The 26,802-nt window shown below is 39.2% G+C and overlaps 10 protein-coding genes across 10 annotated transcripts; 6 read left to right on the top strand and 4 right to left on the bottom strand.

Annotated features, from left to right (window-relative positions):
* Positions 1–88: 88 nt before the first annotated feature.
* Positions 89–1,981, top strand: I206_103274 (uncharacterized protein; the record flags this gene model as incomplete). The annotated part of the gene is made up of 4 exons (XM_019153488.1): positions 89–175; positions 244–283; positions 341–366; positions 455–1,981. The coding sequence occupies 4 exons, from the start codon at positions 89–91 to the stop codon at positions 1,979–1,981; spliced, it is 1,680 nt and encodes a 559-aa protein (XP_019013649.1).
* A 403-nt stretch (positions 1,982–2,384) lies between these two features.
* I206_103273 (glucose-6-phosphate isomerase) lies at positions 2,385–4,703 on the bottom strand (the record flags this gene model as incomplete). The annotated part of the gene is made up of 8 exons (XM_019153489.1): positions 2,385–2,426; positions 2,499–2,564; positions 2,662–2,998; positions 3,062–3,144; positions 3,217–3,350; positions 3,519–3,807; positions 3,892–4,583; positions 4,679–4,703. 8 exons carry the CDS (start codon positions 4,701–4,703, stop codon positions 2,385–2,387), a joined length of 1,668 nt encoding a protein of 555 aa, XP_019013650.1.
* A 476-nt stretch (positions 4,704–5,179) lies between these two features.
* On the top strand, positions 5,180–6,688 carry I206_103272 (uncharacterized protein; the record flags this gene model as incomplete). The annotated part of the gene is made up of 6 exons (XM_070202713.1): positions 5,180–5,688; positions 5,882–5,948; positions 6,010–6,109; positions 6,182–6,462; positions 6,519–6,588; positions 6,648–6,688. The coding sequence occupies 6 exons, from the start codon at positions 5,180–5,182 to the stop codon at positions 6,686–6,688; spliced, it is 1,068 nt and encodes a 355-aa protein (XP_070058814.1).
* A 162-nt stretch (positions 6,689–6,850) lies between these two features.
* Positions 6,851–7,490, bottom strand: I206_103271 (uncharacterized protein; the record flags this gene model as incomplete). The annotated part of the gene is made up of 2 exons (XM_019153491.1): positions 6,851–6,874; positions 6,933–7,490. 2 exons carry the CDS (start codon positions 7,488–7,490, stop codon positions 6,851–6,853), a joined length of 582 nt encoding a protein of 193 aa, XP_019013652.1.
* A 527-nt stretch (positions 7,491–8,017) lies between these two features.
* Positions 8,018–10,983, top strand: I206_103270 (uncharacterized protein; the record flags this gene model as incomplete). The annotated part of the gene is made up of 7 exons (XM_070202712.1): positions 8,018–8,377; positions 8,435–8,788; positions 8,854–8,989; positions 9,050–9,539; positions 9,597–9,693; positions 9,746–10,649; positions 10,721–10,983. 7 exons carry the CDS (start codon positions 8,018–8,020, stop codon positions 10,981–10,983), a joined length of 2,604 nt encoding a protein of 867 aa, XP_070058813.1.
* A 672-nt stretch (positions 10,984–11,655) lies between these two features.
* I206_103269 (uncharacterized protein) lies at positions 11,656–16,232 on the top strand (the record flags this gene model as incomplete). The annotated part of the gene is made up of 5 exons (XM_019153493.1): positions 11,656–12,431; positions 12,547–12,664; positions 12,734–12,931; positions 12,990–13,192; positions 13,256–16,232. 5 exons carry the CDS (start codon positions 11,656–11,658, stop codon positions 16,230–16,232), a joined length of 4,272 nt encoding a protein of 1,423 aa, XP_019013654.1.
* A 338-nt stretch (positions 16,233–16,570) lies between these two features.
* I206_103268 (uncharacterized protein) lies at positions 16,571–17,028 on the top strand (the record flags this gene model as incomplete). The annotated part of the gene is made up of 3 exons (XM_019153494.1): positions 16,571–16,592; positions 16,707–16,773; positions 16,899–17,028. The coding sequence occupies 3 exons, from the start codon at positions 16,571–16,573 to the stop codon at positions 17,026–17,028; spliced, it is 219 nt and encodes a 72-aa protein (XP_019013655.1).
* A 582-nt stretch (positions 17,029–17,610) lies between these two features.
* Positions 17,611–19,753, bottom strand: I206_103267 (uncharacterized protein; the record flags this gene model as incomplete). Its single annotated transcript, XM_070202711.1, has 12 exons — positions 17,611–17,881; positions 17,976–18,216; positions 18,276–18,468; positions 18,533–18,612; positions 18,672–18,730; positions 18,801–18,831; positions 18,891–18,939; positions 19,001–19,132; positions 19,194–19,264; positions 19,325–19,345; positions 19,409–19,421; positions 19,484–19,753. The coding sequence occupies 12 exons, from the start codon at positions 19,751–19,753 to the stop codon at positions 17,611–17,613; spliced, it is 1,431 nt and encodes a 476-aa protein (XP_070058812.1).
* A 1,074-nt stretch (positions 19,754–20,827) lies between these two features.
* I206_103266 (uncharacterized protein) lies at positions 20,828–22,943 on the top strand (the record flags this gene model as incomplete). The annotated part of the gene is made up of 8 exons (XM_019153496.1): positions 20,828–21,130; positions 21,195–21,349; positions 21,407–21,503; positions 21,583–21,666; positions 21,733–21,784; positions 21,864–22,173; positions 22,254–22,533; positions 22,626–22,943. 8 exons carry the CDS (start codon positions 20,828–20,830, stop codon positions 22,941–22,943), a joined length of 1,599 nt encoding a protein of 532 aa, XP_019013657.1.
* A 496-nt stretch (positions 22,944–23,439) lies between these two features.
* On the bottom strand, positions 23,440–26,646 carry I206_103265 (uncharacterized protein; the record flags this gene model as incomplete). Its single annotated transcript, XM_070202710.1, has 9 exons — positions 23,440–23,456; positions 23,519–23,758; positions 23,824–25,182; positions 25,236–25,357; positions 25,424–25,791; positions 25,848–25,998; positions 26,056–26,165; positions 26,227–26,307; positions 26,473–26,646. The coding sequence occupies 9 exons, from the start codon at positions 26,644–26,646 to the stop codon at positions 23,440–23,442; spliced, it is 2,622 nt and encodes an 873-aa protein (XP_070058811.1).
* Positions 26,647–26,802: the final 156 nt, after the last annotated feature.

Here is a 26,802-nt window from a genome sequence, read left to right as displayed (position 1 = left end):
TTACATCCATCATTCATCTTTATCTTTATACAAGAACAAAGGAACTTTGACATTGCCCAGATCCTCAAGTCGGTTTGCTTCAGGCAACATGAAAACCCTTCTTACGCCGTTCCCTACGCCGCTAAGTAACAGACAATGGTTTTATCTTTCGGTATTGCAGGGTGTAGGAGCAGGGGTGAGTCACCGGTTTCACCCCTCTCATCCAAAGCTGAATCAGACTCATGATTACTTGAATTTCGTCAGATCATTGATGGAGGTGCCAACTTTGCTGTTGCTTATGCTAGTGAGTGTTATTAGCTTGATTGTCATCGGGTACAAGCTAACATACATGCTTGATCAGTGTACCATAATCAAAAAGACATCAAGGTCCGTTCTATTACCGATTTTTTGTCGATAGAGCGAATTCTGACTTGTGATGAAGCTGACATCGAACCATGTGCTTTTTATTACATAGATGTGGGTCTTGGCGAAGAACACGATAGCAGGTGATCTAGGTGTTACACCAATCATTCAATGCTTAGCATCCATGTTAATCACTTCAACATTGGTACATACCGATTTGCATCATCATGCTGTTGCACCATTAGCTTTTGTTTGGCCACATGTAGAACATTTGCCTGATCCAAGAGAAATCACCGATAGATTCAAACGAAGATCGAAAAAGGCCGAATCAAGTGCAAATGAAAAATCAACTTCGCCTCTATCTTCCCCTACACCTTCTATTGACCACGATAATTCCCGCAAGGGATTAGGGCATTACTTCAAGATGTTAATTAGGTTCATCTTTGAAGGGACTGAAAATAATTCTTTATTATCTATACCAGGTTCAGCACCTTTACCTTTCCGAATTATACTTACAGCTGCACAAGGAGCAGCGATTGGAATTGTATTTGGATTACCCTTATTTTTGATTTTCATCATTGTTTTAGGACCTTTATATAAGCATGATAACATTGCTGAAGTAGGTTGGAAATGGTCACCTATGGTTATAAAATGCGTATATGGTGCTGTTTTAGGTTGGATTACGAATCCTATAATAGCTTGCTTAGCATTAGGTAGTCAAGCTGAACATCATTTAATTGTAATCCCTGAAGAAAATTTGGAAGAAGGACAAGGACAAGTACAATTAGATACAGAAGGTATTGAAACTATACACGGAGAAGAAGAACTTCAATCTCCCATACCTATATCACCCTTACCTGGTACAACATTACGAGTTCCTTCTGTGAATGGTACACCCACTCGACCTCCAGCTAGATTACGAGCTTTATCAAACCTTTCAACCACTTCTTCAAGAGGAAGACCACCCTTGACAGCAAATTGTTCAAATTTATCTATCGTAGGTGGATCTTCGACTTCCAATAGGCGAGGAAGTATGACATCTATGCCAAGGACACCAAGATCAGCACCACTACCTAACGGGGAATTCAATTTATTAGCTCCGCCTATCACGTCAAATGCTCCAGGTACATTGGGATCTGGTTTAACACCAGAATGTCCGGGTATATCCCCGATTGGTTACGGATCACAATCTAGAAGAGGTAGAACCAGAGGAGCAACAATATCAACATTTATGACAAATGTGGATTCAGTAGGATCAAGTAATTATAGTTATGCGTTAGGTGGAACAGGTGGTAGAGCTCAAAGAGGTAATAGACCAAGAGCAATTAGTTCTTTAAGTAATACAATTCAACCTCAAATTCAAGATGATTTAAATTCACAATCAATCAATTCACCTCCTATAAAAATTAATAATTTTAATTCCATTTCTTCGACTGAGAATCGATCAGATAGAGGTAGAAGTTATTCGGATGGATTAGGTATTTCGGATACAAGTGGTAAAAAGCCTGTATGGGATGTATTTGGACAAGTGAAACAATCTGAATCAAATAGTAAATTATCTAATCTTTCGCCTTCGAAGCATATGACGTTGCGTCATGATAAAACCGAAAATGGTGAAAAGAATGAAGAGACCAACTAATAAAGTACTTTTCTCGACGACCGTCAAGTTATCGTGTTCGGACTAGATATGTGGTCTGGAGAAGGCTTCTCGTTCAAATTCTGAGAAATACACCTATGCGAAGATTAGAAGCAATACAAGTATAATTCAATTTTGTTGTAAGATTAGATAACAATAGACAATATAGCATAGAGAATTCAATAGATATTTCATAATTTTGATCGACTATGCATGTACACTCGATAAGCATAACATCAAGTATCTCAATTACATTCATTGTTATATTTGCGCATTTTCGAACATTTCAACCACCATAACATCCACTAATGACATTCTGAATACTTCGATTCTTTATAGTGACACCCCATAACGTAGTGACACTCCATCTGATGTTCAGAAGATACACAATTCACTTGAACAATCGCTACTTTCTGTTCTTTTGGTAATAGTGGATGAGACCGGTAGTCTGGACATAAAAAATTGTCATATTAGTCAAGCCATCCTCGAATTTAGTAAAATGTAATTAATCTCTACTTACAGAACTATCATGACCTTGAACCTCAGATTCAGAACCAAGTTGCTTAAGGATATTCTTAGCAAGAACCTGAATAAACATAATGGAAATCAGCCATCCATCCCTCTTGCAAATCATAACCTCAATTACAGGTCAGGTATGAAATATAAAAAGGTTAATGACTCACTTTACCAAGTTCGACACCCATTTGATCATAAGAGTTGATACCCCAAATAGCACCTTGAACGTGAATCTTATGTTCGTAAAGAGCAACAAGTGCACCAAGAGTTCCTGGTGTGAGTTTTTGGAATAAAATAGAATTGGTAGGTTTGTTACCTTCGAAAATCTTGGATTTGACCAATGCTGCGTTCTTTGATGCTTCGGCACCAAGTTCTTTTCGAACTTCTTCTTCAGTCTTACCGAATGCTAAAGCTTCAGGTTGAGCGAAGAAATTGGACAATAAGATTTCGTGGTGTTTTCCACCTGAGATAGGGTTCAAAGTCTCAACAGGAGCAAGGAAATCGCTGAAAACACCATCAAAAATAAGCGTCCTACTGTGTCTAGAGAACACACAATGGCCCACTCACGCTGGGATAAGCTTGGTTCCTTGGTGGATGAGTTGGTAGAATGCGTGTTGACCGTTGGTACCGCTTTGACCCCAAATGATGGGCTAAAATAGGATATCAGCAAATCAAAAGGATACGATTTATGAGTAGAGCTTGAAAAGGCATCAAACACTCACTCCGGTCTCGTAATCTACCCTCGATCCATCCTTGGTGACGCTCTTACCGTTAGATTCCATATCACCTTGTTGGAAGTAATCGGCGAATTTCTTAAGGTATTGGTCGTATGGAAGAAGGGCTTGGGTTTGAGCACCTGGGATGATTTACCCGTAAGCATGGTGACCTCCCGATCTCAAGAACGATGCATGAGAGGCTAGAGGAAGACAGAGTGGAAGGTAGAGGCATATGGGTTCAGGCAAAGATTGAAGATCGAAAAGTGAGGGACGTGAAAGGGGAAAACAAGAAGCGAAGGGGCTCTCACCGTAGAAGTCGTTGTACCAAATTCCCACCAAAGCAAGGATGACAGGCAAGTTTTGTTCGAGGGGAGTAGATTTGAAGTGTTTGTCCATTTCATGAGCACCTTTCAATAATTCTTGGAAGTTCTCAAAGCCAATGGATAGAGCAATGGAAAGACCGATGGCTGACCAGAGGGAGTATCTTCCACCGACCCAATCCCAGAATGCGAACATGTTGGACTCAGAGATACCGAATCCGGTAACGGCTTTGGCGTTAGTGGAAAGAGCTACGAAATGCTTGGCAACGTGGGATTGCTGCAATCACATAATCGTCGTCAATATTGTTATACCAGGTAGGGTTGGTGCTAGAAAAGTAATGCCGTTGTAAATGTTACTCACCTCTTTGGCTTGTTCCAAGAACCAAGCTTTAGCACTCTCAGCGTTTGTGATTGTTTCTTGAGTAGTGAAGGTCTTAGAAGCAATGATGAAAAGGGTAGTTTCGGTATTACAGAGTTTCAAAACTTCAGCAAGATCGGTACCATCAATGTTGGAAACGAAGTGAGTCTTTAAATCCCTCTTAGAGTAATGCTTGAGAGCTTCACAGACCATTACTGGACCTAAATCGGAACCACCAATACCAATGTTGACAATGGTATCAATTGATTTACCAGTATAACCTTTCCATTCACCAGATCTAACTGAATCAGAGAATTCTTTAATGTGTTTCAAAACACCCTCAACTTCATCTACACCTTCTTCGTCAATCTTAAATCCGTTAGTGGGTGGATTCCTAAGAGCTACATGAAGTACAGCTCGATCTTCAGAAGTGTTGATGTGTTTACCGGCGAACATATCATCTCTAAAAGATTCTACTGAAGCTTCTCTAGCGAGATCGAAAAGGGTAGAAAGGACTTCATCGTCAATCAAGTTCTTAGAGTAATCTAATAATAAAGTGACGTCAGGAGAAGAAGCCTTAAATTCTTCAGAGAAAGTTGAGAATCTTTTAGGATCATTGGCGAAAAGTTCCTTCAAGACGAGCTTGGAGGATTTTGAGGAATGAAGTTGTTGAAGCTTTTTCCAAGCTTGGTATTCTATTACAAACGAAGAAAGTTTAGCCAACCGTTAGTATGACAGAAAAAGAAAAGCAGATTGTTTGTTGTGATTCAAGTAGCGAAGCGATACTTACGAGTGGCAGGTTTTCCAGTAGACATATTGTTCAGCTAGTCTTGAGATGGTGTGAGGTATATAATCGAGAGAAAACGATGAGAAAAAGAAAGAAAGAAAGTACAATTGGGGGCGAAGGGCGGACGGATGTTTTCAAGAAGGAGAGCGGATTTATTTGTCTGTCATATGTCGCTAATTCAGATGGGATCTGGAACTATGTCATTTCTAATCAATCATTACGAATTGAGTTCAAATACCTTTACAAACGGTATCTAATCACTAATCTAAATAATCACGGATCTCCAACCTACCCAACCGGACCGTGATCCGTGCGGAAATCAGAGCAAAAGAGCTCGAAGCGGTGGCATGAGCCGCTTTATTTGACAACCCCTGTAACCACATGGTATAATCAAATAACAATAATGTTGAAACACCTGCTTCTCCTAATATTCTAATTCTCTTCAAAGACGACCACTAACTTGACCAGCAAGTTGTAGAGCCGATACGGGACAATGACACAACAATGGATATCGCTATAACATCATCGCCAATATCCATACACACTCACGTAAATGCTGTACGTCCAGGTCCGTCCTATGTGAACTATGCTCGACCGCCGGCTTCAGCTGGAGTAGGAAGGGGTAGGGGAAGGGGTAGAGGTAGAGGAGCAGCAGCAGCAGCAGCTAGAAATGCATCTCAATACCAACAAAGGCAGGTAACACCTCCTTTCGTATACCTTCAAAGGCCTAATGGTCCAAACGGAAATATTGCCAACGGAACAAGTCCTACTTCGAGCGATTCAAGCATATTACCCCCGAATCATATACATATCGTACAATCTCAACCTACTTCTCAAATGAATCGTACCAACTCCACCTTTTCACTTGCATCAGTCCCACCTCTATCGAACGGTCCATCATCAACGGAAGGTTCTTTCGGTGAACTTGAATCATATCACACTTCACCTTATCAAATCTATCAACCTTCGACATTGATTAAGGAGGTAGAACCGGACGTGGAAATTATAGAAAGGTAAGTCAAGATCCTTTGTCTAGATTCATCATAACCAAAGTTTCATGGATCTGACGAAGGTTTTCCTGGTCATCTCAAACCCCTTCGTCCTTATCATATTTCGTTATGATCATCGCTTAAATATGGAATACTTGATCTTCTCTCCAACCACTACCGCTCAACCAACTGCAATCACTGCGTTCATCAATCTTAGCCATATTGAATCCGGTTATGCCATCCAAGCGATCAATCATTTTGCTGACACTCTACGAGGAATGCAAGTGAGTCGGATCAAATCATATCTGGTTTGCTGTATGATTAATGGCTAACAATTTTTATCAGAGAGCCACGTTTGACGAATGGGTAACTTTCGTTGACAGTCATTTCGAGTCATCAGCTAGATTTCAGCTAAATATCAGTGGAGCAGGATTAAAGTCGCTCGGTGTGTCCCATTTGTCATTTGGACAGAGCGGTATCCCAAAGTTCACGGCTAAATTTAGATATATTGCCATAGATGTATCGACTTTATCGTTACCACGTTTCTTTCTTACTTTGGCAGAAGAAGATACTGGAAATCTGCATAATCTTATACTTAGTGACCTGTCGGAACCTCTTATAGGGATAGTTGAATCAGGTAGTGTTGAATGGACTTGCGGTGATCAACATCTCAAAGGAAGTTTGACGGCCGAGTTGGGATTAGGAGAAGAATACAAATTAATTAGAATAGAATTGAACCTTGAAGCTGTAGAAGGTACTATATCGGGCATTCCGGATAATGCCCTGAGGTTACTGGAAGTGAGTCTCATATGGCACCATACAAGCAATTTGAGTTGACTTGTCGCTACAAACAGATTGCTCAACAAATGGAATGCATGACGGAAGTACTAGATATAGTAGACAGTGAAAACCTCGATCCTAATGGTGAGTATATCATGCGTAATGTTGGGATTTTGCGTTGACGTGAATTTGAATTCGTATAGATGCCCTAAAACAGTTAGAAGAGCAGAACGGAAGTGTATAAAGTGCCTTAATGCTTAAAGCATTAGTTGTAATATAATGTAGCATATATGTTCCATCACGAAATAACGTAGCATTCAAAATTCAGATCATTATTATCAGGATCACTAAAAAGCAAGAATATTGTGGGTATATACCAATTGCTGACATCGAGAGCGAACATCGATCATTCAGTTTGTTGAGCAATTTGCTGTAAAGGCAATTCAGTCAGCTCTAGATTCTACTACGCACAATCACTGTAAACCCACTTCGATAGACTTGAACCCATTTACAAGGACTGATTTCATCGTATCTGTCATATCCAAATTAAGAACTTCCTCTTTAGTTATCCATTTATAAGCTTGATATTCTTTTGAATTAAGTAAAACTTCTTCTTCATCAGAATGATTATCATTAATAGAAATTTCAGTAATAAAATTATATTGTTTATAAGTTTTTTGATTATTATCAATTTGATATTCAAATGAATCAATTTCTTTTTTAATTGAAATTACAATTAAACCTATTTTATCTTTTATAATTCTTATAATTGATTCAATTAAAGTTTGATCAATACCATATTTTACTTTTCCATTTGGTATTTCCCATTTAAATGAATTTTCATTTTCATTTTCATTTAATAATTGTCTTTTGACTATAAGTATTTTAATTGATTCTGTTGTTGAATTTTTAATTGATTTTGTAATTATTGAACCTATATATAAAGTTTTATTTTGATTTGAAGGTAATTTTGAAAATCTTGATAAAGGTAAACAAAATCTAGTTACTGATTGATGAATTTTAAATGAAGGATACTTGAAATTCATTTCTACTTTTCAATTAAATCTCTTTTTACTTATTGTATTGATATGAGTATTAATACGAGAAAAGGTTAAATGAAATTAAGAAATGATGCTATGAATGGATATGTATATCCTGTATCTTTAATCATTGATTACTTGATGATCTGTAACAAACCCTTTGAATCAAAGGATTGGCGAGTGTCATTCAGAAGACGTCATATTTTTTCATCACAGGTTATCTCATTCCAGTCTATTTTCATGTCGCTCGTTCTAAGTCAAAAGGTGCAAGCTACACACCATGTTGTCAATGCTTTGCAATTGAGTGAAATGCATACACAAAGTTAATCATTGAAAACAGAGTTCATGCAGTTATTCGAGGTCGTTTGCTGCCAAGATAGGGTATTAAATGAGGGTGTAAAATAAGATCAATGTATGTGAGTGACTTTGAGGTTCAAGTCAAGTTATGCTTCGCGTTCTTCCTCAACTAACTACATTTTTCTCCTATTACTTGCTGACCATACTTCACTTCAGCAAGCGGGAGGTTCAGCAACATGGCACCTGCACCTACCCCATCAGGGTTCTCATTTTCCTCTTCGGGCAGCTCCCCATTTTCATTCTCTCCGCAAGATAAAATCTCGAAACAACCTCAATCAGGTCCTTCAACTTTCTCTTTTAGTAACTCATCAAATACTGTTCAACCTGATGCGTCAACATCTGCAAGCAAAGGTACACAGCAATTACCGTACAACATGGAATATTCAAGTCATTTTGAGGATGATATTGAAATACTCCATTCACGACCTTATGCGTATAAAAAATCGGAGAAAAAGAAATGGCAATCTACAGGAAGGACTTTATGTACTGTTTCTTCTCCTGTAGGAGGTGAATTAGCTACTTGGGTAACAAAAAAGGTCAGCTCTCCCGTAACATCTGACTTGACTTTGGAATGACTGATTTGGTGTTAATAGCCCTCTTCAAATCCAAATGAATCTTCTACCATATCTGAACCAATGCGTTCTGTATCAGACAAAACAATTTATTTCACAGCTCTGAACTGGTTACCTCAACCTCTAATTCAACTTTACACTGAATCTCATCTGTTATTTACTTCCCTTCAACAAATTGTAGCTGAATCACATTCTCGAAGACTCCCTTCCGTGGGATTAGATAAAGTCGCTGAAGCATGGGATAAGAGGGGAAATTTAGTTGGAATTGAAGGATTGTTAGGTCCTCCAGATGCCGAAACTATTATGCATATGAGGAGGTTGGCAGATTTGTACCTTGATCAACTGGGAGATTTGAAGAACAACCATGAGATAGATGTAAGTTAGGGAATTTTCAAATAATGTTGTGCTTGCTAAATTGGGGACTGAAACATCTTGGTTAGATCGAGCTTCGGACAAGATTTTTAACCTCTTATAACATACTTCATCTCGCTGAAGTTCTATATCTACCTGTCGATGGGAAAGGTGAAGGTCTGGTAGGAGAGGAGATACTGGATTGGGTGAATGATGTGGATCCAGGCATGTATCACCTCTTGCTATATACCGGTGGGAATTGTTAATTAACGAAGAACATTGTAGCGCCTGATAATTCGCAAGGAAACGAAATCATGTCAACGAGAAATCCATGGGATCATCCATCTTTCTTCCCTTATATCTCCAGATGCATATTAAGAGGTTTCCAATTACCCGCAGCTTCATTCCTGCGATCATTATCGAATCACCAGCACTCACCAATATCTAAATTAGCCTCATTACTCGCTCAACATATATCGGTTTTCCCTCGCTCTACGGAAGAACGGTGGAGAGTAGATTTAGATTTCCTTCAAGCTCATAAATCTTGGTTAGCGAAATTCAGAGCTGAAATAGTAAACTTTACCGGAGGAAAGAGTAAAGGAAAATGGTTTGGAGATGACGATAAATACCAAAGTATGGAAAGTGATATTAGAACGATTATTGAATTGATGGAAGGTAGACCCACACGTATATTGGAGGAGGCGTCTGATTGGAAAGAAGCCCTAGGTGCTTGGGGTATTTTGGTTGACGTTGATTTGAGGAGAGACCATTTACCGTGAGTCCCCACTTCGAATCTTTCTTTGACGAATTTTAGGCTCATAACAGTGGCCAGCGAAATTATGAGTATGATATTGGATAAGATACCGGTTGATTCGACTATACCGGAGGACAGCATACAGTCTGCTCTTTGTTCAGCAGACATAATAAAGGTGAGCTTGTACGGCTTCGATGCGAATATGCGCCAGCTGAATGTCGGAATAGGCCTTGATGGGCTGTTACGATTTGGATATATGGCTCTCTGCTCATTTGGGTGATTTACTGGATCAGCTTGAACTTATACCGGATGACGAACAGAGGTTCGAGATACCTTTGAGGGATTACTTCTTACTTGAATATACCGAGGCATTACAGAATCAACCTAAATATTCGGCATTCTGGAGAGTGATTTGTGATTATCTCAATTACGCAGGAGTAGAGGGTAGGAATAGATTGCGGTCACATATACTCAGGATTTCCATAGGCCTGGATGGCGAATCCAAAGGAAAGAAGAGACAAGATAACGACGATCAACACGAAGGGATGGATATAGAGGAATCAGATGGCGATCGAGATACCAATGGTGAAGGACAAAGCAAAGAAATTGAAGAGGCTGTTCGACTCCTTGATGAAGTACGAGCTGCATGTGGCGAGTTTCACTTGGAAGAGGAATTCAAACTTATCTCACAAATTTTAGCGGGAAAGCTGATACGAAAGGGGGAATATGGTATGGCAGCGAGTATGAGTATGATGGCTTCCGATGGATGGGCTTTGTCGAGGATCGCAGAGAAGATATTAGATTCATATATAACGGAAGGAGACGAAGAATTTCTTAGATTGGTGGATACTCTACCACCGACCTTGCTAAGCGAAGCCCCAACAGCATTAGCAGAACTTCAAGCTCAGATCGATCCAGTATCAGGTCTGCCCGGATTACCAGCTACTTCAGCACCGAGCGTTTTCGCGTCGAGATTGACTTTTTTGTCCGAGTTTAGAGATTACTTGTTATTCCTTAATCAAGGTGCAAGGGATAGGGCTGCCTCGAAATTGGTCAGTCTTTTGACGTCCGGCATTGCCCCAATTAGCATATGGGCTGTACTTCTAGTAGAGAGTATTGATCTTCTTGAAGGTATGTATCTGACATTCATTTACAAGATCTTGTCCACAATGGAACGCTGATTATGGATTTGCGGACACCAGATTCCGAAATCCTGTTCTCATCAAACGAGACATTCGAATTATTACGAGTGCTAGAAGAAGTTAAATCGAACGCATCGTTCGCTCCGTCGGATTATCTTGATCAACTCACGCAGTATCTTCGACGGTCATTTACAGCTGATGAAATGCCTGACAGTAAGAAAGTGGGATATGAAGAAGGTTGGAAGAAAATAGACCAGGTTAGATTAGCTTTAGCTAGAAATTTAGCTAGATCTTTGGTAAATGGATTTGATAGTCCATTTTAATATGGACATGCATATACGATTATCAATGCACATACATGGACCAAGTCGAACATCTTTGATATGTTGGAAATCGCATGTATTGTAATATATATTGAGGGAATCGAATTGTAGATTATGCATATGCCGTTATGGTCGATCTTGAATCACATAAAGGAAGAAACAAATCAAACGCCACCAAATATAAGAAATAGAACAACTTCTCCACCATCTTTCGAGCGATTTTGTGCGTGATACTTTTCCTCCTGCTTTCTTTATCTTTAGATCACATAGAACACTACGATACACGACAGGATAAATCATCTCATCTTTGATATTCATTCAAGGGTACACGTGCATTTCTTAAATTAATTACAACGCTGGACGTTATCTTTCGCTTCTTCACTTTTAGGCTATCAGGATAGACATAGCTCCAATCGCCTTCGACCACAACGTCCATCGACATTCCTTCTTCGATATCATCTAGTATATAAACTGAGTTAACAACCTCGCGAACACTCTGATATATATAAAGCGAAGATGAAATCAAAGCAATCTGAATAATATGTTTCTCTAGTCACTCGCTACAATAGGATCTTCCTTCAAATCGGGCATACACAACGATCTCTGTCTCAACTTCCTGAAGAATCTTTAAAGGCGCAGTACCAACGACTTCAGAGGAGAATTTTGAACGACATGTCTTTTCAAATACCAAACCAAAATAATTCACCTTCTTTATCTTCCGCATCATCATCAACAATGACACCAATACCTTCTCAATTCCAATCCCAATCAAATAATTATAATCAAAATTATTCTTCATCTTCATCTTCATCATATAATCCGAATTTACGCGTAAATACAACTACAGCCAATAATAATTTTCAATCTAATCCTAATCTTAAAGTAAATTCTCGATTACGTTCAAATTCAGCATTATCACCTAGAACTATAACAAATTCACTTAGTCCTATAAATACAAATTTAGCAGGATCTTCAATGGGATTACATGGACCTTCAAAATCATTAGGATCAAATTTAAATAATAATATCAAGAATAATGATGATAATGATTATTTTGAAAATGTTGGAAAATCAAATAATTCACCTCTATCTCCTAGTCCAAGTTCAGATGAAAGAAATGATGTAGCAGCTGTTATACGTGGATTGAGAGGTACAGCACCTTCAGATATTTCCATCAATGATCATTCACCTTCATTTTCCAATAAAGGTAAATCTCTTACACCTAATGGAACCAATAGAAGAATTAGAGGTACTTCACCTACTCCTACTACTCCAACAGGTCCACCAACTGAAGAATATATTTTGAATAAGATTAGAGAGATAGCTGAAAGTTCACCTGATCAAGGTGATACATTAGATATTTCAAGGCAGAATATGACTAAAATTAGTGATGAGGTCGTTCATATGTTTGGTGCTGGTGTTGGAAAGGATAAAAAAGGCGTCTGGAGGTGAGTTCGATTTGGTCTTTTGAAAACACCAGGATTTGATCGTATCAATTCCCGAATCAAGCTTGAGAACATTGAAAGAGAAGCCCTGCTTACCATATCATATCTCTACCCGTAGACTGGCCCTATCATATAACGGCCTGACGAATAATTCAATTTCATTTAAATTCGCTCATCTACATAGACTCAGATATCTGAATTTGAAGGGAAATTATCTGACAGAATTTCCCAAACCTGTAAGTCAGATGACATACTCCTACTTATCTATGCTGCTATGAAGTCATATTGAAGTCTTTGTTTTACAGATTACCGAACTAGCTGGACTGGAGATCCTCGATTTATCGAAAAATAGGATTTCTTCTTTCCCCGATGAACCCAAATGCTTGAGTAAACTAAAAGTGCTTTCCCTCACATATAACAAAATATACACCTTACCGGGCTATATGGTGGAATTTACTAGTCTGAAGGTTTTCAAGGTGGATCATAACCCGATAGAATGGCCGGTAAGTTATAGACTACTTCCAAGTTAAACAGCAGATATATTGATATACTATTTTACAGCCGAAAGAAGTACTTGGTCCTCTTGCTGCTTCTAACTCTGCTTCAAGACCCAAAACAAGCGATGGATCTTCTGCAGGAGGAAGAACGAGGAAAGACGAGGACCTAAGACCGTGGATTGAGAATATGAAGAGTTGGATGAGGCAGAGAGCAGCGGATTCGGAAAGGTTATTGCATCAGGCGGAGGGATCACATAGAGCATCAGAGTAAGTTGATCAAAGTCCCGCGTTCTCAGTACAATCAAGTCTGATATCAAAGTGTCGTCACAGCGATGAGCCCATTAGTGCGACATCAATGCGTACATCTGCTTCAGCCCGCTCTTTCCGATCCCAGCTTGAATCGCCAATGATCGCTTTGTCTTCGCAAGATACCGTGAAACGCGCTGCGTTCGCTCAACATGTTGATGAGCAGCCACAAACACCAACAAGACCTTTCGCGTTGGGTCGCAACAGGTCTGCTACCTTGTCTGATGATGCGTTGGCACTAGGCATCTCGCCAGGTCCAAGTCAGTATTCGCCTTTTCGACCTCGGCATAGTCGGGATCCCTCCGCATCCTCATTCACCTCACCTCCCTCAGCTTCGACTGAATCTTCCGGTCACTCGCTATTACACAGTACAAACTTACCTCCCCCACCTGCGATTTTGGCAGCTCAAGGTCATTCAAGAGGCGCAAGCTATACGGCCACCCAAAGATTAAGCGGGAATCTCACGGTGAAGAAGTCATTACCCGATTTAAGGCAGAGTCACGCTCAAATCATACAAGATAGAAAAAATGACGGACAAACCATAGAGGAAAATCGACCATTGGGTTTAGGCATCGCTGCACCTGGTGTACCCAAATTTCAACTTCCCGGTCGAGGCTGGGGAGGTGACATGATACCGTCTCCCACTGCTGGCCCCATGATGACTGGATCAGAACGTAGTCGCGTCATGAGTCGAAAGGGATCAATTGAAATGATGAGGCGGACTTCGGGAGATATGAGCAGCGAGATAGCCGAGAAGCGCAACGGTCAAGATGGACCTCAAATTGACGAATCTCGAAATTCTTATTTCCGTCGGCTCAGCACATTACCTTCATCAACGATCTCTAAATCAGTCCCAGCAGCGCTTCTGAAATTTATCGACGCTATCCGAGGCATACTCTACGCATTGTCTCAACTCCACTCCGCATTGAGACAATACCTCGTCTTCGCAGTCAACGAACGGATAGCGAGCGTCTTCTCAAGGGTTATGGAACCTGCTGGAAAGTATATGAATAATCTGATCAACACCCTCGATCGCTTTGACTCAATGTCAAGAAGGAATTCGCCGCCTGTTCATGCTATACGCAGCGTCATCGATGCGACTAAAGAGAGTGTAGCTGTTTTTGCTAAAGTGATAGCAGTCTTAAAGATGCAGATTCCGGCACTGAAGACAAATGACATTAGATATACTCGAACCTTATTGACGATGATTTACGGGTCAATGGCTGAGATTGCTTGTTCATGGCAAAGTATGGCTCCTCTGTTATCTGAGATCCGACCATTGTTGGTCATTGACGTAGGTGGGTTAGCTATGAGGTCAATGGGCGGAATAAAGATGGCACCCACCGGATCATTGTCAGGTCGAACTCCGATTTCACCGATCATCGAAAGAAGGGAATCGCAATCCCCTGCATCGGTCTCCAAGTCGACAGTCGGAGGATCGCCATTAGTACCTCAAGTGGAAAGTTCGCCTGCCCCAGCACCCGCCCAGGCATTGAGTTTAAGAACAATGGGCAAATCTCGAAGACAAGCTGGATCGTTCTCCTCTCTCGATGTTGAACGAGGGATGTTGATGGGATCGCCTGGTGGACCAAGATCAAATGAAATCAATGCATCTGATCAGCTTTCAACTCCTGGTTCTTATCTTCGACACCGGCCCTCAGAATCTGCTACGATTGTATTGGATCAGCAAGCTGAGGCTTCCGATGAAGACGAAGAAACACTTGACAGGAATACGACTCAGCAACCTCAACAAATTATGCAGGATGCATCACCCAATAACACGCCATTCACAATACCAGGAACTCCTCCGGAAACCGTACCGTCGCATCAGCCTGTTACGATGATCCCTGCTTCATCAAGGCAAGGTGGACATCATCCATCCTCCTCGTCAGGTTCAAGTCACGCAATGGCCATGTCATTCACAAGTACAAATCCGCCAACTGGACCCGGCCCAATGAGGAAATTGTCTGTCGATGTTAGACCTCCAACTCCAGCTTCGGCGAGTGTATTTGATGAGGATTTATTGGACGTTATAGAGACAGCTACGGATATAGCATTTACTTGCTGGTTGAAACTAGCCGAAGATGTCGGGGCTGCGACGCCACCATTTAGTAATCATCAGAAATCAGGTTCTCAGTCATCTATCTTATCTCAAGCGGATTCCTCGGTATCAGCGAGATTCGGACATGGTTTCACACCTAATAACGTAGACCATCCTCGTCGACCACAAACAATCTCAATCAAGCATCATAACGATTTACTCCGTCTCTTGTCATCTGCCGAACAAATCACGGCTGCTCTAAGAGAATCACTCATGGGTTTAAGAGCTAACCCTTCGACATATACCACGACCACTTTACCCGATGACGCTCAAACGTTTATCAAAACAGTGGTTAAAGTTTCGGAACTTGTAAAAGCTATATCTGCGCATCATATTTTCCCTATAAATGTTAGATCAGCATGTTCGAAACTCACTCAATCAACAAGGGAATGTGCAATATTAATACAAGTTTCAAGTTTAAGACCTTCAAATTCTACACCTGCTTCTATTCCTCCACTTTCAGCTAATTCTTCAAGACCAATTTCACCTATGTATTCATCAAATATTAAAGGAAGTTCAAATTCCTCAAGATTAGGTTCTCAAGAAGATTTATATGGAAATCATTATTTGAATTTCCAACCTCATTCAGCAGGTTATTTGAATATGACTTCTTCATGGGATAATAATAATAATAATAATTATAATACTAATAATACAATGGCTAAAGATGGTTTAAGAGGACTACAATTACCTTCTAGACAAATCGCTTTATCCAGAAGTAATAATAGATCTGTAAATGCACTTCCACTACCTCTTCCTTCATTCAATTCGGCTTCTCCAAATGGTATTGGCACACCTTCAAATGGTACTGGAATACCGCCAAGTGGAAATGGAATATCTCCCAATGGGTATCATCAAATTCAACCGAAGAGTGCTCAAGCTGGACAAAGTTTCCATTGATTTTGGTCATGACAAGACAATTCTTCAATGTTCATTATTATGTGATATTTTGTATATAACGATCAGGTCAAAAACGAGTTGTTCTATGCATTATAATGAATAAAATATTGGTTAATTGATGAATACTGCACATGTTGAGAATCTCTCGTATATTTTTTTACGGCTTGAAATAATTGAGATACAAATTGAGGATTCTGATGACGAAACAATAACGCTTTTTCCGCGAAAGAGTATGTTTTGTTTAATCTTGAATATTTCATAACAAACCTTTTTATAATTTAACTTAATTTATACATTTCATTACCTAATTGATTTACACACATGATACACAAATTAAAATGGCTCTTCCTAATTTAAGATGTAAGTTTTCAGATATACTAGCGCAATGAAATAACAACATGTTCATATTTTGAGTAATTCTTTGATATGAAGCTAATATTTCCTTTTTTTTTGTTTTTTTTCATAAAAAAATAGCTATATTCGCTTCTTCTAGAACATCAGAAGAAGAACGACAATTATCAAGAACAACATTTTATAAATTGTAAGTTTTTTTTTTCTCTAAAAATCACATTCATGAAAAGATTTATCAAAATCCTTAACTTCTATTTATACTAAAAAAAGCTGATTTTGATAATTATATCAAATCCCTTCTTTTTTTTACTTTAGTACTGCATTCGTAGGTGCATGTTTAGTAATTTCACTTTTAGCAGCTAGGAATTCAGGTAGAGAATTTGGTGGAAAAGCTACTAGAAGTGTTGTAAATATGGTAGCAGGATCACAAGGAAAAATTGTATAAAAACCAAAAACAAAGGACCTACTTACATTTAGAAAAAAACCAAAAAGATATAAAATTGATGAAATTGATTTTGAATGTGAGTTTTTCTCAATCCTTTGATCCAATTAATATACCCAATGATCTTATGTGTATCACCTATTCTGTATTTGTAATCTTCAAACACCCCTGACAACATGATACAGGACAATAAACAATATCTCTAAATATGTGGATAAATGGGTATCGTAATTCTTTTTCGACCTTAGATCGTGAATCAAAGCTACTCAAGTTCACCTTCGACTTGATCGACATCAATACTGCTTTTGTAACGGATCTATATCGAGCCAAGCTCATGGAGTTCCAGCCATGACGGCAATTTAGATACCTGGATGCTGATTAGAAACAGCCATCGTTATAGACCAAAGACATATTCTATCCAAGAGGAAGCTTCCAGTTATAGCAAAAGAAATGCATAAAATGGTATATTAGTCAACGTGTATAACCTATCATTCAAACTGTGTGAATCTCTCTTATTGAATCGTGGTATGTCTCTCACACACCATTCAACTACTCTAGAATACATAGTATACGAGACAGTCATTCCTACTCAACTTTAAAAGTCTTATAACCCGCTCCAATTCCACTCATAATCATTCCTGCTCCTGTCCAAAGTATCAATACTCCAAAACTTTGTACTCCATAACCGCCTTTCGCATTGCCCAACGAAGTATTTGACATTAAAGCAGAACTAATTGGTCCAGATATGATTGATCCAATACCTCTTGCCAAATAAAATAAAGCATAAAGTATAGCTGGAAGATGAGGATCATCATGATTTAAAACTTTGGTAAAAGATGATAATAAAGCTGTATATCTATTTAGTATTTTCACTCAATCAGCTTAATAATTCCCAAACTACCCGAGTTTGCAAAACATAAAATATAATTGATTGTTTTTGAACAACTTACGATCCAGCAAATACACCAAATGCGATACTAAAACCAATTAGACCACCTGAATTCTTTGCAGCTCCCCAACCTGCAAATACGCTTATCCCAGAAGCTAAAGACATCGAAATGATCAATTTCCTAGCACCCAATTTATCCGCTAGATACCCTAAGAAAACTTGACCAGGTACACGAGCGGTATTCATCATTGCTATGGCGATTGTTCCGACTGTTGGTGAGAGTGAGAGAGCAGTTGCGTATGCTAAGTACCACCAATCTAGATTAGCAGAATTCGACTGTTCAGAAATGAAGGTAACTCACAAGGCAAATAAGTACTTGGCATAAAAGCTGCTAAACCTTGAAATAAAACACCTAACCATAACATCCAAAATGGAGCATGTTTCAGGAAATCCCAATTGACTTTAGGCATACGGGTGGTAGTCTGTTGAGATAATGGTAAACGAGGACGAACAAAGGGAATTATCAGTGTAAGAAGGATGATGTATGCTATGCCCTTTTCACAGTAAAGAGATCTTAGTATTCAACACATTAGGATTTATTGTCTGAGCACAACTCACAATAGCCAATAGTGTGGTTCGCTTTCCAAATTTCTCCAAAAGCCCAATAGATACTAATGGCATGACTAATCCCCCAGCGCCTGCGGTAATCTCAAGATCAATCATCATTGAAATTGAAAGGGCCAGAAATGAACCTTACCTGTGCCAGACAGCATGATCCCAGCAGCTAATCCTCTTTTAGCATGAAACCACTCAAACCTGTACACGAGCGATGGAATTCTCAGCATTCCTCCACGGCAAGTATATGGAGTAAGGGATATCATCTTACATGTAGTTCGTAGGTGGACACCATAAAAGAGCTGGAGCAAACCGTCTCCTCATCAGCATTGACCAAGAGATATCCAAATGTATAACTCACTACCTCCAATCCCATACAACACGCCCTGAGTAACGACCAAGCCTCCGGCCTGCGTCAAGTGGATCAGCCAGTGACTAACAGATATATATCGAAGTTTGGTCAGGACTTACAGAGTCGGCAAACGCAGCGCCCAGTAAGCTCGCTCCTAGAAATACTAAGCCGATCCACATAGCCGGTATTCTTTGACGAGGGTGTGAGGTCAGCCAAAGTGTGGCCGGACAAAGCAGGGTATACATGCTTCCCTATAGCCAGTATCTTATCAATGAGTTTCAGTTATGGAGTGAATAGAAAGGATGACTTTACCATTGCGACTGTACCGATGATAGGAAGCACCGATGATTTTGGGTATATGGTATCGTAATGATCCAAGAATACTGCGTCATGACAAAATTCAGCTTCAAAGGCGATACTGGATGAGATGCTAATCAACTGACCTCCGTACGAATTTGCAAAACCTGATAAATGGAATCATTAGTTTGCATTATGAACGTCATTAAGCAGCATTAATTCCAGCTCACCCCATATCAACATCTATCGCAATATCCATTCGACGAGATCAGCAATAGTCTTTCGGTTTAACATGAGATACCCACCTCTAAGGCTGTCGCTGCAGCTAAGTAACTCCACGCTCCCCATCCCCCGTCAACTGGAGGTAAGGCGTGTGACCTTTGACTTTCGATGCCCTGTTCTTCCGCATTATCTTCTGTCATTTCAAACTGCTCTATCTGAGTTGAAGCCATATCGGAATTGCTCATTCTTGACGAAGCGGGTTGTATCGATGACGAATCAGGTGAATGAGACCTATTAGATTGAGTGGAATTCATTGTACTGATAGATGGTTGTAGGTATTGTACTTGAGACATCCTGTTTGTTTTGTCGCCGAGGTGATCAAGTGATTGAAAGAATTTGAAGTGTTCTGGTGAGTATATGATCACATCGGAAAGACAAAACTAAAAATCAAGACGATGTTATTTGCTTTATATAGAGTAAATTGATTCTCAAGAAGGAGAAAAAAATCGAGTCATTTATTGGAATATGAAGAACAACAATTTGGTCTTTTTCCAAGATTTATTTGACCTCTTGATTATTTTATTTGGCCTTTTCGATAAAGTATTAGGCATATTTTATAGCATGATTTCCAATTGTGCTTTCATTAGCGCGTGATTCTCGTTATCGTGATATCATCCTTAACGCGTATCTCCGATCTACCTAGATCTGGACTTAGTACCTACCTATCTTTCCTTTCAGTCTATAAGACCTTTTATTTTTTCAGAAATGATTTCCAATGAACAATGAATTAGAACTCGATATATCAATCATACCACATCGATAGCATTCAAGCTGCTAAATCTGAAGACGAAGAAATGAAATTCGCCATAATCAACCGTTCGGTTCATCGGGATGACTTCGGACGTTTGATTCAGGTAATCTCGATCACTTTCCCAAGGCACTAAGGCTCGACATGCTTGAGCCCTCTCAAAAAACAGACTAAATGATAAAATAATCAAAGAGAATGTGTGAATCGTTCGATAATCTATTGTTTTATCTTTGCATCCGAAACCATTCACAAAGCTTAACACCCCTCTTTTGTTTGCTCTTATTTCTCTTATTTCTCTTGCGACATGGCATCCCTTTACTTCCAGTCGAACGGCCTGTGGGTGGAATTAGTGGACGAAGGCGCTTACAGAGGTAGGTCCCTGCAACGTTTGTTGTCAAAGCGTTAGAACGTTTGCCCGGTTGGATACCCTCTCTAATGCATGAATAAGCATGATACGATAATTCTGGTCCTCCATACAAAACTTACAATGCGGTCGGTTTTCGAGGAAGGTTTAGGTATATAAACAAGAACGATTGCCTCCAAATCTCACATATCTTTCTTGATTGTACAATTGTGCTATTAATTGACCTTGACCTACATACTGAATTAACGACGAAAAATGACTGAACTCAAATCTCACTTTGTATTCGGTACTACCTCAGCTTATTCACACGTACCACCAATTATAGAATTATCTTTAGCTTTATTAAAATATACACCAGATTTATGTATTTCAATTTTACTTCATATAAATAATTTTGAAAATTCTAAAAATATAATTGAAAATGAAGCTAGTTCTGAAGATGTAAAAAGTAGAATTAAACTTTGGCCAATTGGTGAAAAGAGAGAATGGAATGATATTTTATCAAGTTTTATGGATATGATTTATAAATCTGGTGAAGTTTACGCTGGGGTTTTACTTGTAAGTTTCAAATTCAAATTTAACTCATCAAATTTAGACTATATCGATAACAAGTGATTTATAGGGCTCTGGTTCATGGCCACATCCATCTATTTTCATTTACGATGCAGTTAGTTTCTTTTATGTAAATATGAAATCAAAAGTTGAAGAGAATTTCCCACATTTAAAACCAACAAGATCAATCGCTTATAATCCTTTACCAGCTGGTGAGATGCTTTTGTAAGTAACCCAATCTTATGCAATCCAAAAATTATATCTAACAACTATGTGATTCAGTTTGGGTGGTACGGAAGAAAATGGATCTTTGAGATGGTTAGATAAAGCTCTGGATGATTTCGATCCTGAAGCTAGAGTAAAACCTGAAAATAATTTGGTAAGTTGTTTTCTGCGAATTGAAAGAAGGCATTTTAGATATAATTGGCGATTCCTGATTGATGTTTTCGCACTTATAGCTGTCTGGTGCGAATAATGATCAATCCGTTGATGTTTTAGATCAAGCGGCTTGGATGAGCAAATTCGCCAAAGCCTACAAAGCTGTACATTATCTTAGAGTTGGAATTTGATTGACCCCTTCATGCTGATGATGCTTGATTCCTCTATAGTGTTTATTCGAATCAGATAGATTGATTAAAATTCCAGGATATACTCCTTTCCGTAAGTTGTTTCGGTGTACAACATACAAGCCCAAATTTTCATTTTAGCTTTTATCGATTAACAAACTTTTCACGTACAGATGCATTTGAAAGATGGGGTACAGAAGTAGATTATACTTCTCTAAAAGAAATAGGATGGTTTCAATATTTAGCAGGATTTCAAGCTTGTCTTCCAATTCCTGAAATGTGGATTACATGTTATCCATCTTCAATATTTGAAAAAGGAACTTTTGAAGCTATTCAAAAAGATCCAAATTTTACAATTGGACCAAATGGTAAAAAAGAATTTTTAGAATTAGGTTGGTTTGAAAGAAAACCAAAAGAAAATTGGGGTGAAGGTGTTAAAGAATTTTTAAATAAACAAAATGAAAAAACTGTAATTTATATAAGGTAAAAAGATACATTTTTATCAAGCATTTTACCTTTATAGCTGATATTTGATTTTTTTTTTTAAAAAAAAAAACAAACAGTTTCGGTACCCTTGTTAATGGTGGTCCAAGTTTATCAGCATTATTTGATTTATTAAAAGAAACAAAAACACCTTTTATTTATGCTTGTGGTAATCAAAAAAATTCATTAAATAAAAATATTAAAGAAACACTTGAATTATGTGAAAAACAAGGTATTTGTATTTCACCAAATTGGGTTGATCAAGTTGGAATTTTATCACATTCTTCAATTCTTACTTTTATTTCTCATTGTGGTGCTAATAGTGTAATTGAATCTATTGAAGCTGAAGTACCTATTATTGTGAGTTTATTTTTTAAATGATGTCAAAATCAATTAAAAGAGAAAAATCAAAATTAAATTCTGATATTTTTTTTTTGGGGGGGTTGAAAAAGGCAATGGGTAGAAGAGATGATCAAATTTTATTATCATCAAAAATACATTCAATTGGAATTGGAATTGAATTATTACAACATCGTATGGGATTTTCAATTGAAAAAAAATTATTAAATAGAAAAGGAATTATAATTAAAGGTACATATAATTCATTTAAAGAAGAATTTAAATTAACTTTAAATAAAATTAAAAATGATAATTTAAAATTTAAATTGAAATTAAAAGAATTAAATAATGAAATTAAATTTAAAAGAAGAAATAATGGTGAATGGATTGAAAATATTATAAAATTTGGTCAATATGGTAGAGATAGATAATTTATATATTTCCCAAAAATCACTTCTGAATTAAAAATTTCATTTAGCGAAATTTTTCAAATGATCAATTCATGTATTTTACTTTTGATTTATAAAAAATTGAAGATTATAAAATAATTAGACTGGTCAGAAATATATAATTAATCATATGCACTTATCCATTCTCGGCTGTTTGAATTTGAATATTCAAACCCAAAACCAGTAAGATTGAATTAGCATACGGGTACACCGATCACGTAGCGTTACACAAGTTGCGAAGCTGGAGAAAATCAATTCTGTAAAGCAAATTGTCACGCGCACTGATTTGGCTATGCATAAAATACGTAACCGTTTTAACTTTTATAATTCTTTCTTCTCAATCTTCACTATCGTCCACATTGTGAAAAAATTGACATAAAGGTATATCGATCCAAGGGTATAATCGATCCTATGGTCGATGATATGTTACGGAGAGGTGGTTTTTACTTTCAATCTTGTTTATGGGCAGATGACCAAATCAATATCGTCGATAAGCTACCAATCATAATCTCATCAGCATCGCAATCTATCGAGTGCATACTGACAACGGAACTCACCATGAGCAGCAAGAGGAGTTGGTGAACCTCTTGAGTGATGTAATGCCATCAAAGTCCTAGCATCTGGATGTTGATGAGATTGTCCATGTTGAAATGATAAAGGTGATTGATGATGGCCGTAAGGTGGTTCTTCGTGAACAGTAGAATCAGGTGAGAAGAGGGATCGAGGTGGTACTTGTTGTTGTGGTTGGGAATGAGCAGGATTAGAATATATTTGAGTGTTGCCATATTGAAGTACAGCTAAACAGTAATCCCCATTAGCGGCCGCTCTCCTCAACGACAGCGAAGAGGGATGATAGACGTACGAGGCTCATACTCTTCCCGGCTACCTTTCTGCAAATAAACACCATGATCCATTCTTCCACCTGCACTTCCTCTCTCAAAGCCTCCACCATTTAATAAAGTCAAGCGTTGATGAGATGGAGAATTTGAATAGGTCGATTCTTGTGTCGTACCTGTCCAAGCTTCTCCTGCACCGATGGAGGAGTCATAACTTCCTACAAAAGACGCAACTTGAGCTGCTAATGCGGCATTACGAGGATCTTGATTATGCTGCTGCTGTGGATGTTGTATGAGAGGTGAAGAAGAAGCGTCGTCATGTTGACCTTGTCTTGACGAATACCAACTATCCCTTAGACCAGACTGTTCAGCTGCACTCCTACGCAAGTTGCTAAACGGGCTTTGACCTCTTGCAGAGCCAACACTAGTTGTTGATCCCGGTCGGGCAAACCCAAATCTTGATTCCGTCCTTTGGGCATTATGATCTCTATCTCTTCTTGACGAGGGTCCGGGGGTGTTATCCAAATCTTCTACAGATACTGAAGCGGAATCATCCTCTCCATCAGAGATATCAAAAGGTCTAAATAATCCATTGTATCCTAAAGAACCTCTCCTCGAGGAAGGCTCGAACAGATCGGGTAATTCCGGTGCGTGGACTCCTAATTCAGCTAATCCTTCCAATGTTTTGCTAAATGGACTAGGTTCATATCCGCCTGCTTGAGCCTGACGTAGCTGTAGCTCACTGTCGTCCAAACCTAACACAAAGGCGAAATCTTTGTCGTGTGCTGGGAAGGAGAAGATGATCGGTTCAGGGTATGGTGAGTGAACGATTATAGGCTGGGTAGATAGCGGTTCTGGTGGTATAGGCTCATTTGATCGAGCTGGAGTTTGTGGTGCGGGTGAAGAAGAGGATGGTCCGGCATCTGAGTCTGTCGCTACTTGCTCATCCATAATCTCCTCCGTTGATGGTTCTGGGACAGAGATCGATGTAGAGCTTGACAGGGGTAATCCGGGTGGTGGCGGTGGCGCAGATGCTGTAGAGGATGGTCTGGACGGTGTCGAAGTGGTGAGCGGCGGTAAGGCTGTTGCTTTCCTTTTTGGGGAAGTTTGCGCACTCGCAGCTCCGCCTGTAGCAGCACTGAGGGACGAATCTGTACTCTTTCCTCTAGCCATCGATTGAGACTTCTTTTCTTTCTTCTCCTTAATGATTACAGGAATAGTGGGGGATGGCGTGGGGAGGGGAAAGGCTGCATTACTTTTGCCGAGAGGAATGAAACTGCCAATCTTCGTGGGACGGGCGATAGGATTTGTGCTGCTTGCCCTGTTGGCGGTTTTGACGGTTATACCTTTACCCCAGCTGGCAGCAGTAGGCAGACCTGTCACAGCTATAGAAGCGTCAGCGAGAAGGTTCAGAAGAAACGAGCAAGGCTGTGCTTACATCCATTTATATCGTCTGACGATGGTTTCGGCCAAGCGGTTTTGGAGGAGAGGGAAGGCGGTTGAGGAGCGGATACGATGGTTTGCTTTTGCCTGGCATCGTATTCCGCGGGTTTTGTTAAGCTATGAAAGATGTCAGCCGATCTACCGACAGAAATGGCCTTGAGAGACAAAGGATGAGTAACATACGCAGTCTCCATATCCTCTTTGGTGAAACAATCACTATCCCCTCCCCATTCATGCAAACAGTGACAGTTCGGCGTATCACATTTCTGACTTTTCAAGAATGATTCACAATAACGCGTTGTACCGAACGTTGCTTTCAAGAGGGTTCCCGGGGGTCCTTGTGGCGCAGGTATACCATCTAATGAAGCTATGGCCCTAGCAGCATCTTCTCTTCGGATGTATACTATGTATATACCAGTCGCTGTGGACGGTTCATCTTCCGTCAATGTTGAGACTGCCGTTGAGGAAAGCTTGGTACGATCAGTGAGGTAGATCTTGGAGATTTTACCATACTGTCCAAAGTAGTCATTTGACCGCAATATCGGTATAGCCTTTTCGCGCTTATGAGCTAAGTAATCCTTAATAGCGGAAAGCGGAAATAGCTCACCTCGTCGCCTGGCGCAGGGAGCTTCATGCCTATCACATATACCATGTTCTTCATTACCACTCTAACCCCCAGTAGATGCCTTCTGCCCATGGTTGTAAGTTGCTTTATAGTTCTCGCTCGCTTTGTCTTCCTCTCCTTTGCCCGTTTTACCCTGTTCGAGAGCGCCGTTAGCTTGAGACGGACAATCGCGAGAATTCAAAGAGCTCACTCCTCCCAGTCCACCGGTTGGAAAACCACAGCTTTCGCATCATAAGCTCTTCTACAACCTGGACAACGTGCATCTGAACCTAGAAGCTTGTTGTAGCAGAATTGACAGATCTACGTGCGATGAAAGGGGTCAGTTATGTGCACATTTTCCCTTGTGAGCCGATCATCTTACCTGCATACCACACTGACATGGCTTGAAGTTCAAATCTGACAGATCTAGAGGTTCAGAACAGATGATACAATCTGGGTCATCCTGTTGACAGATAATAGATTAGCTGACTCATGTAAGATTATAGTTTTCCCATGAGACTGTCTATGCTCTGTTTCTAAAGATGAAGAATTCGAACGCGTTCTCATACGTTTTGGAAATCTTGAAGCGTACTTTGTGATGTAGAAAAGAGGGAAAGAGGGAACATACCTCATCATCACTCCAATACACATCTTGTAAAGTCTTCAAAGTTTCCCTATTAACTCCTCCACTACTTCCACTAGCAGGAGCAACAGCACTTATACCTCTAGATCCAAGAGTAGTAAAAGGTTGTTGACCTGTTGTTGGATTTGCAGGTAAAGGATGTAGAGAAGGAAGAGGCATAATCGTTATTGATTTTTATGAAAGAAGGAAAAGGAAAAATAAAAGTTAGGTTGAAACTTGATTTAAAGATTGGGTATATTAATATTTTCCAATATGAGAGTTGTTTGGTATATTTAGTCAAATTCGAAACTGATCCAAAAAGTTATTTGGATTGTC

This window comes from Kwoniella pini, chromosome 4, assembly GCF_000512605.2.
Source record: "Kwoniella pini CBS 10737 chromosome 4, complete sequence".
Lineage (NCBI taxonomy): Eukaryota > Fungi > Basidiomycota > Tremellomycetes > Tremellales > Cryptococcaceae > Kwoniella > Kwoniella pini.
The sequence above is the reverse complement of the archived record's forward strand: the minus strand, read 5'-3'. Positions and strand labels throughout refer to the sequence as shown.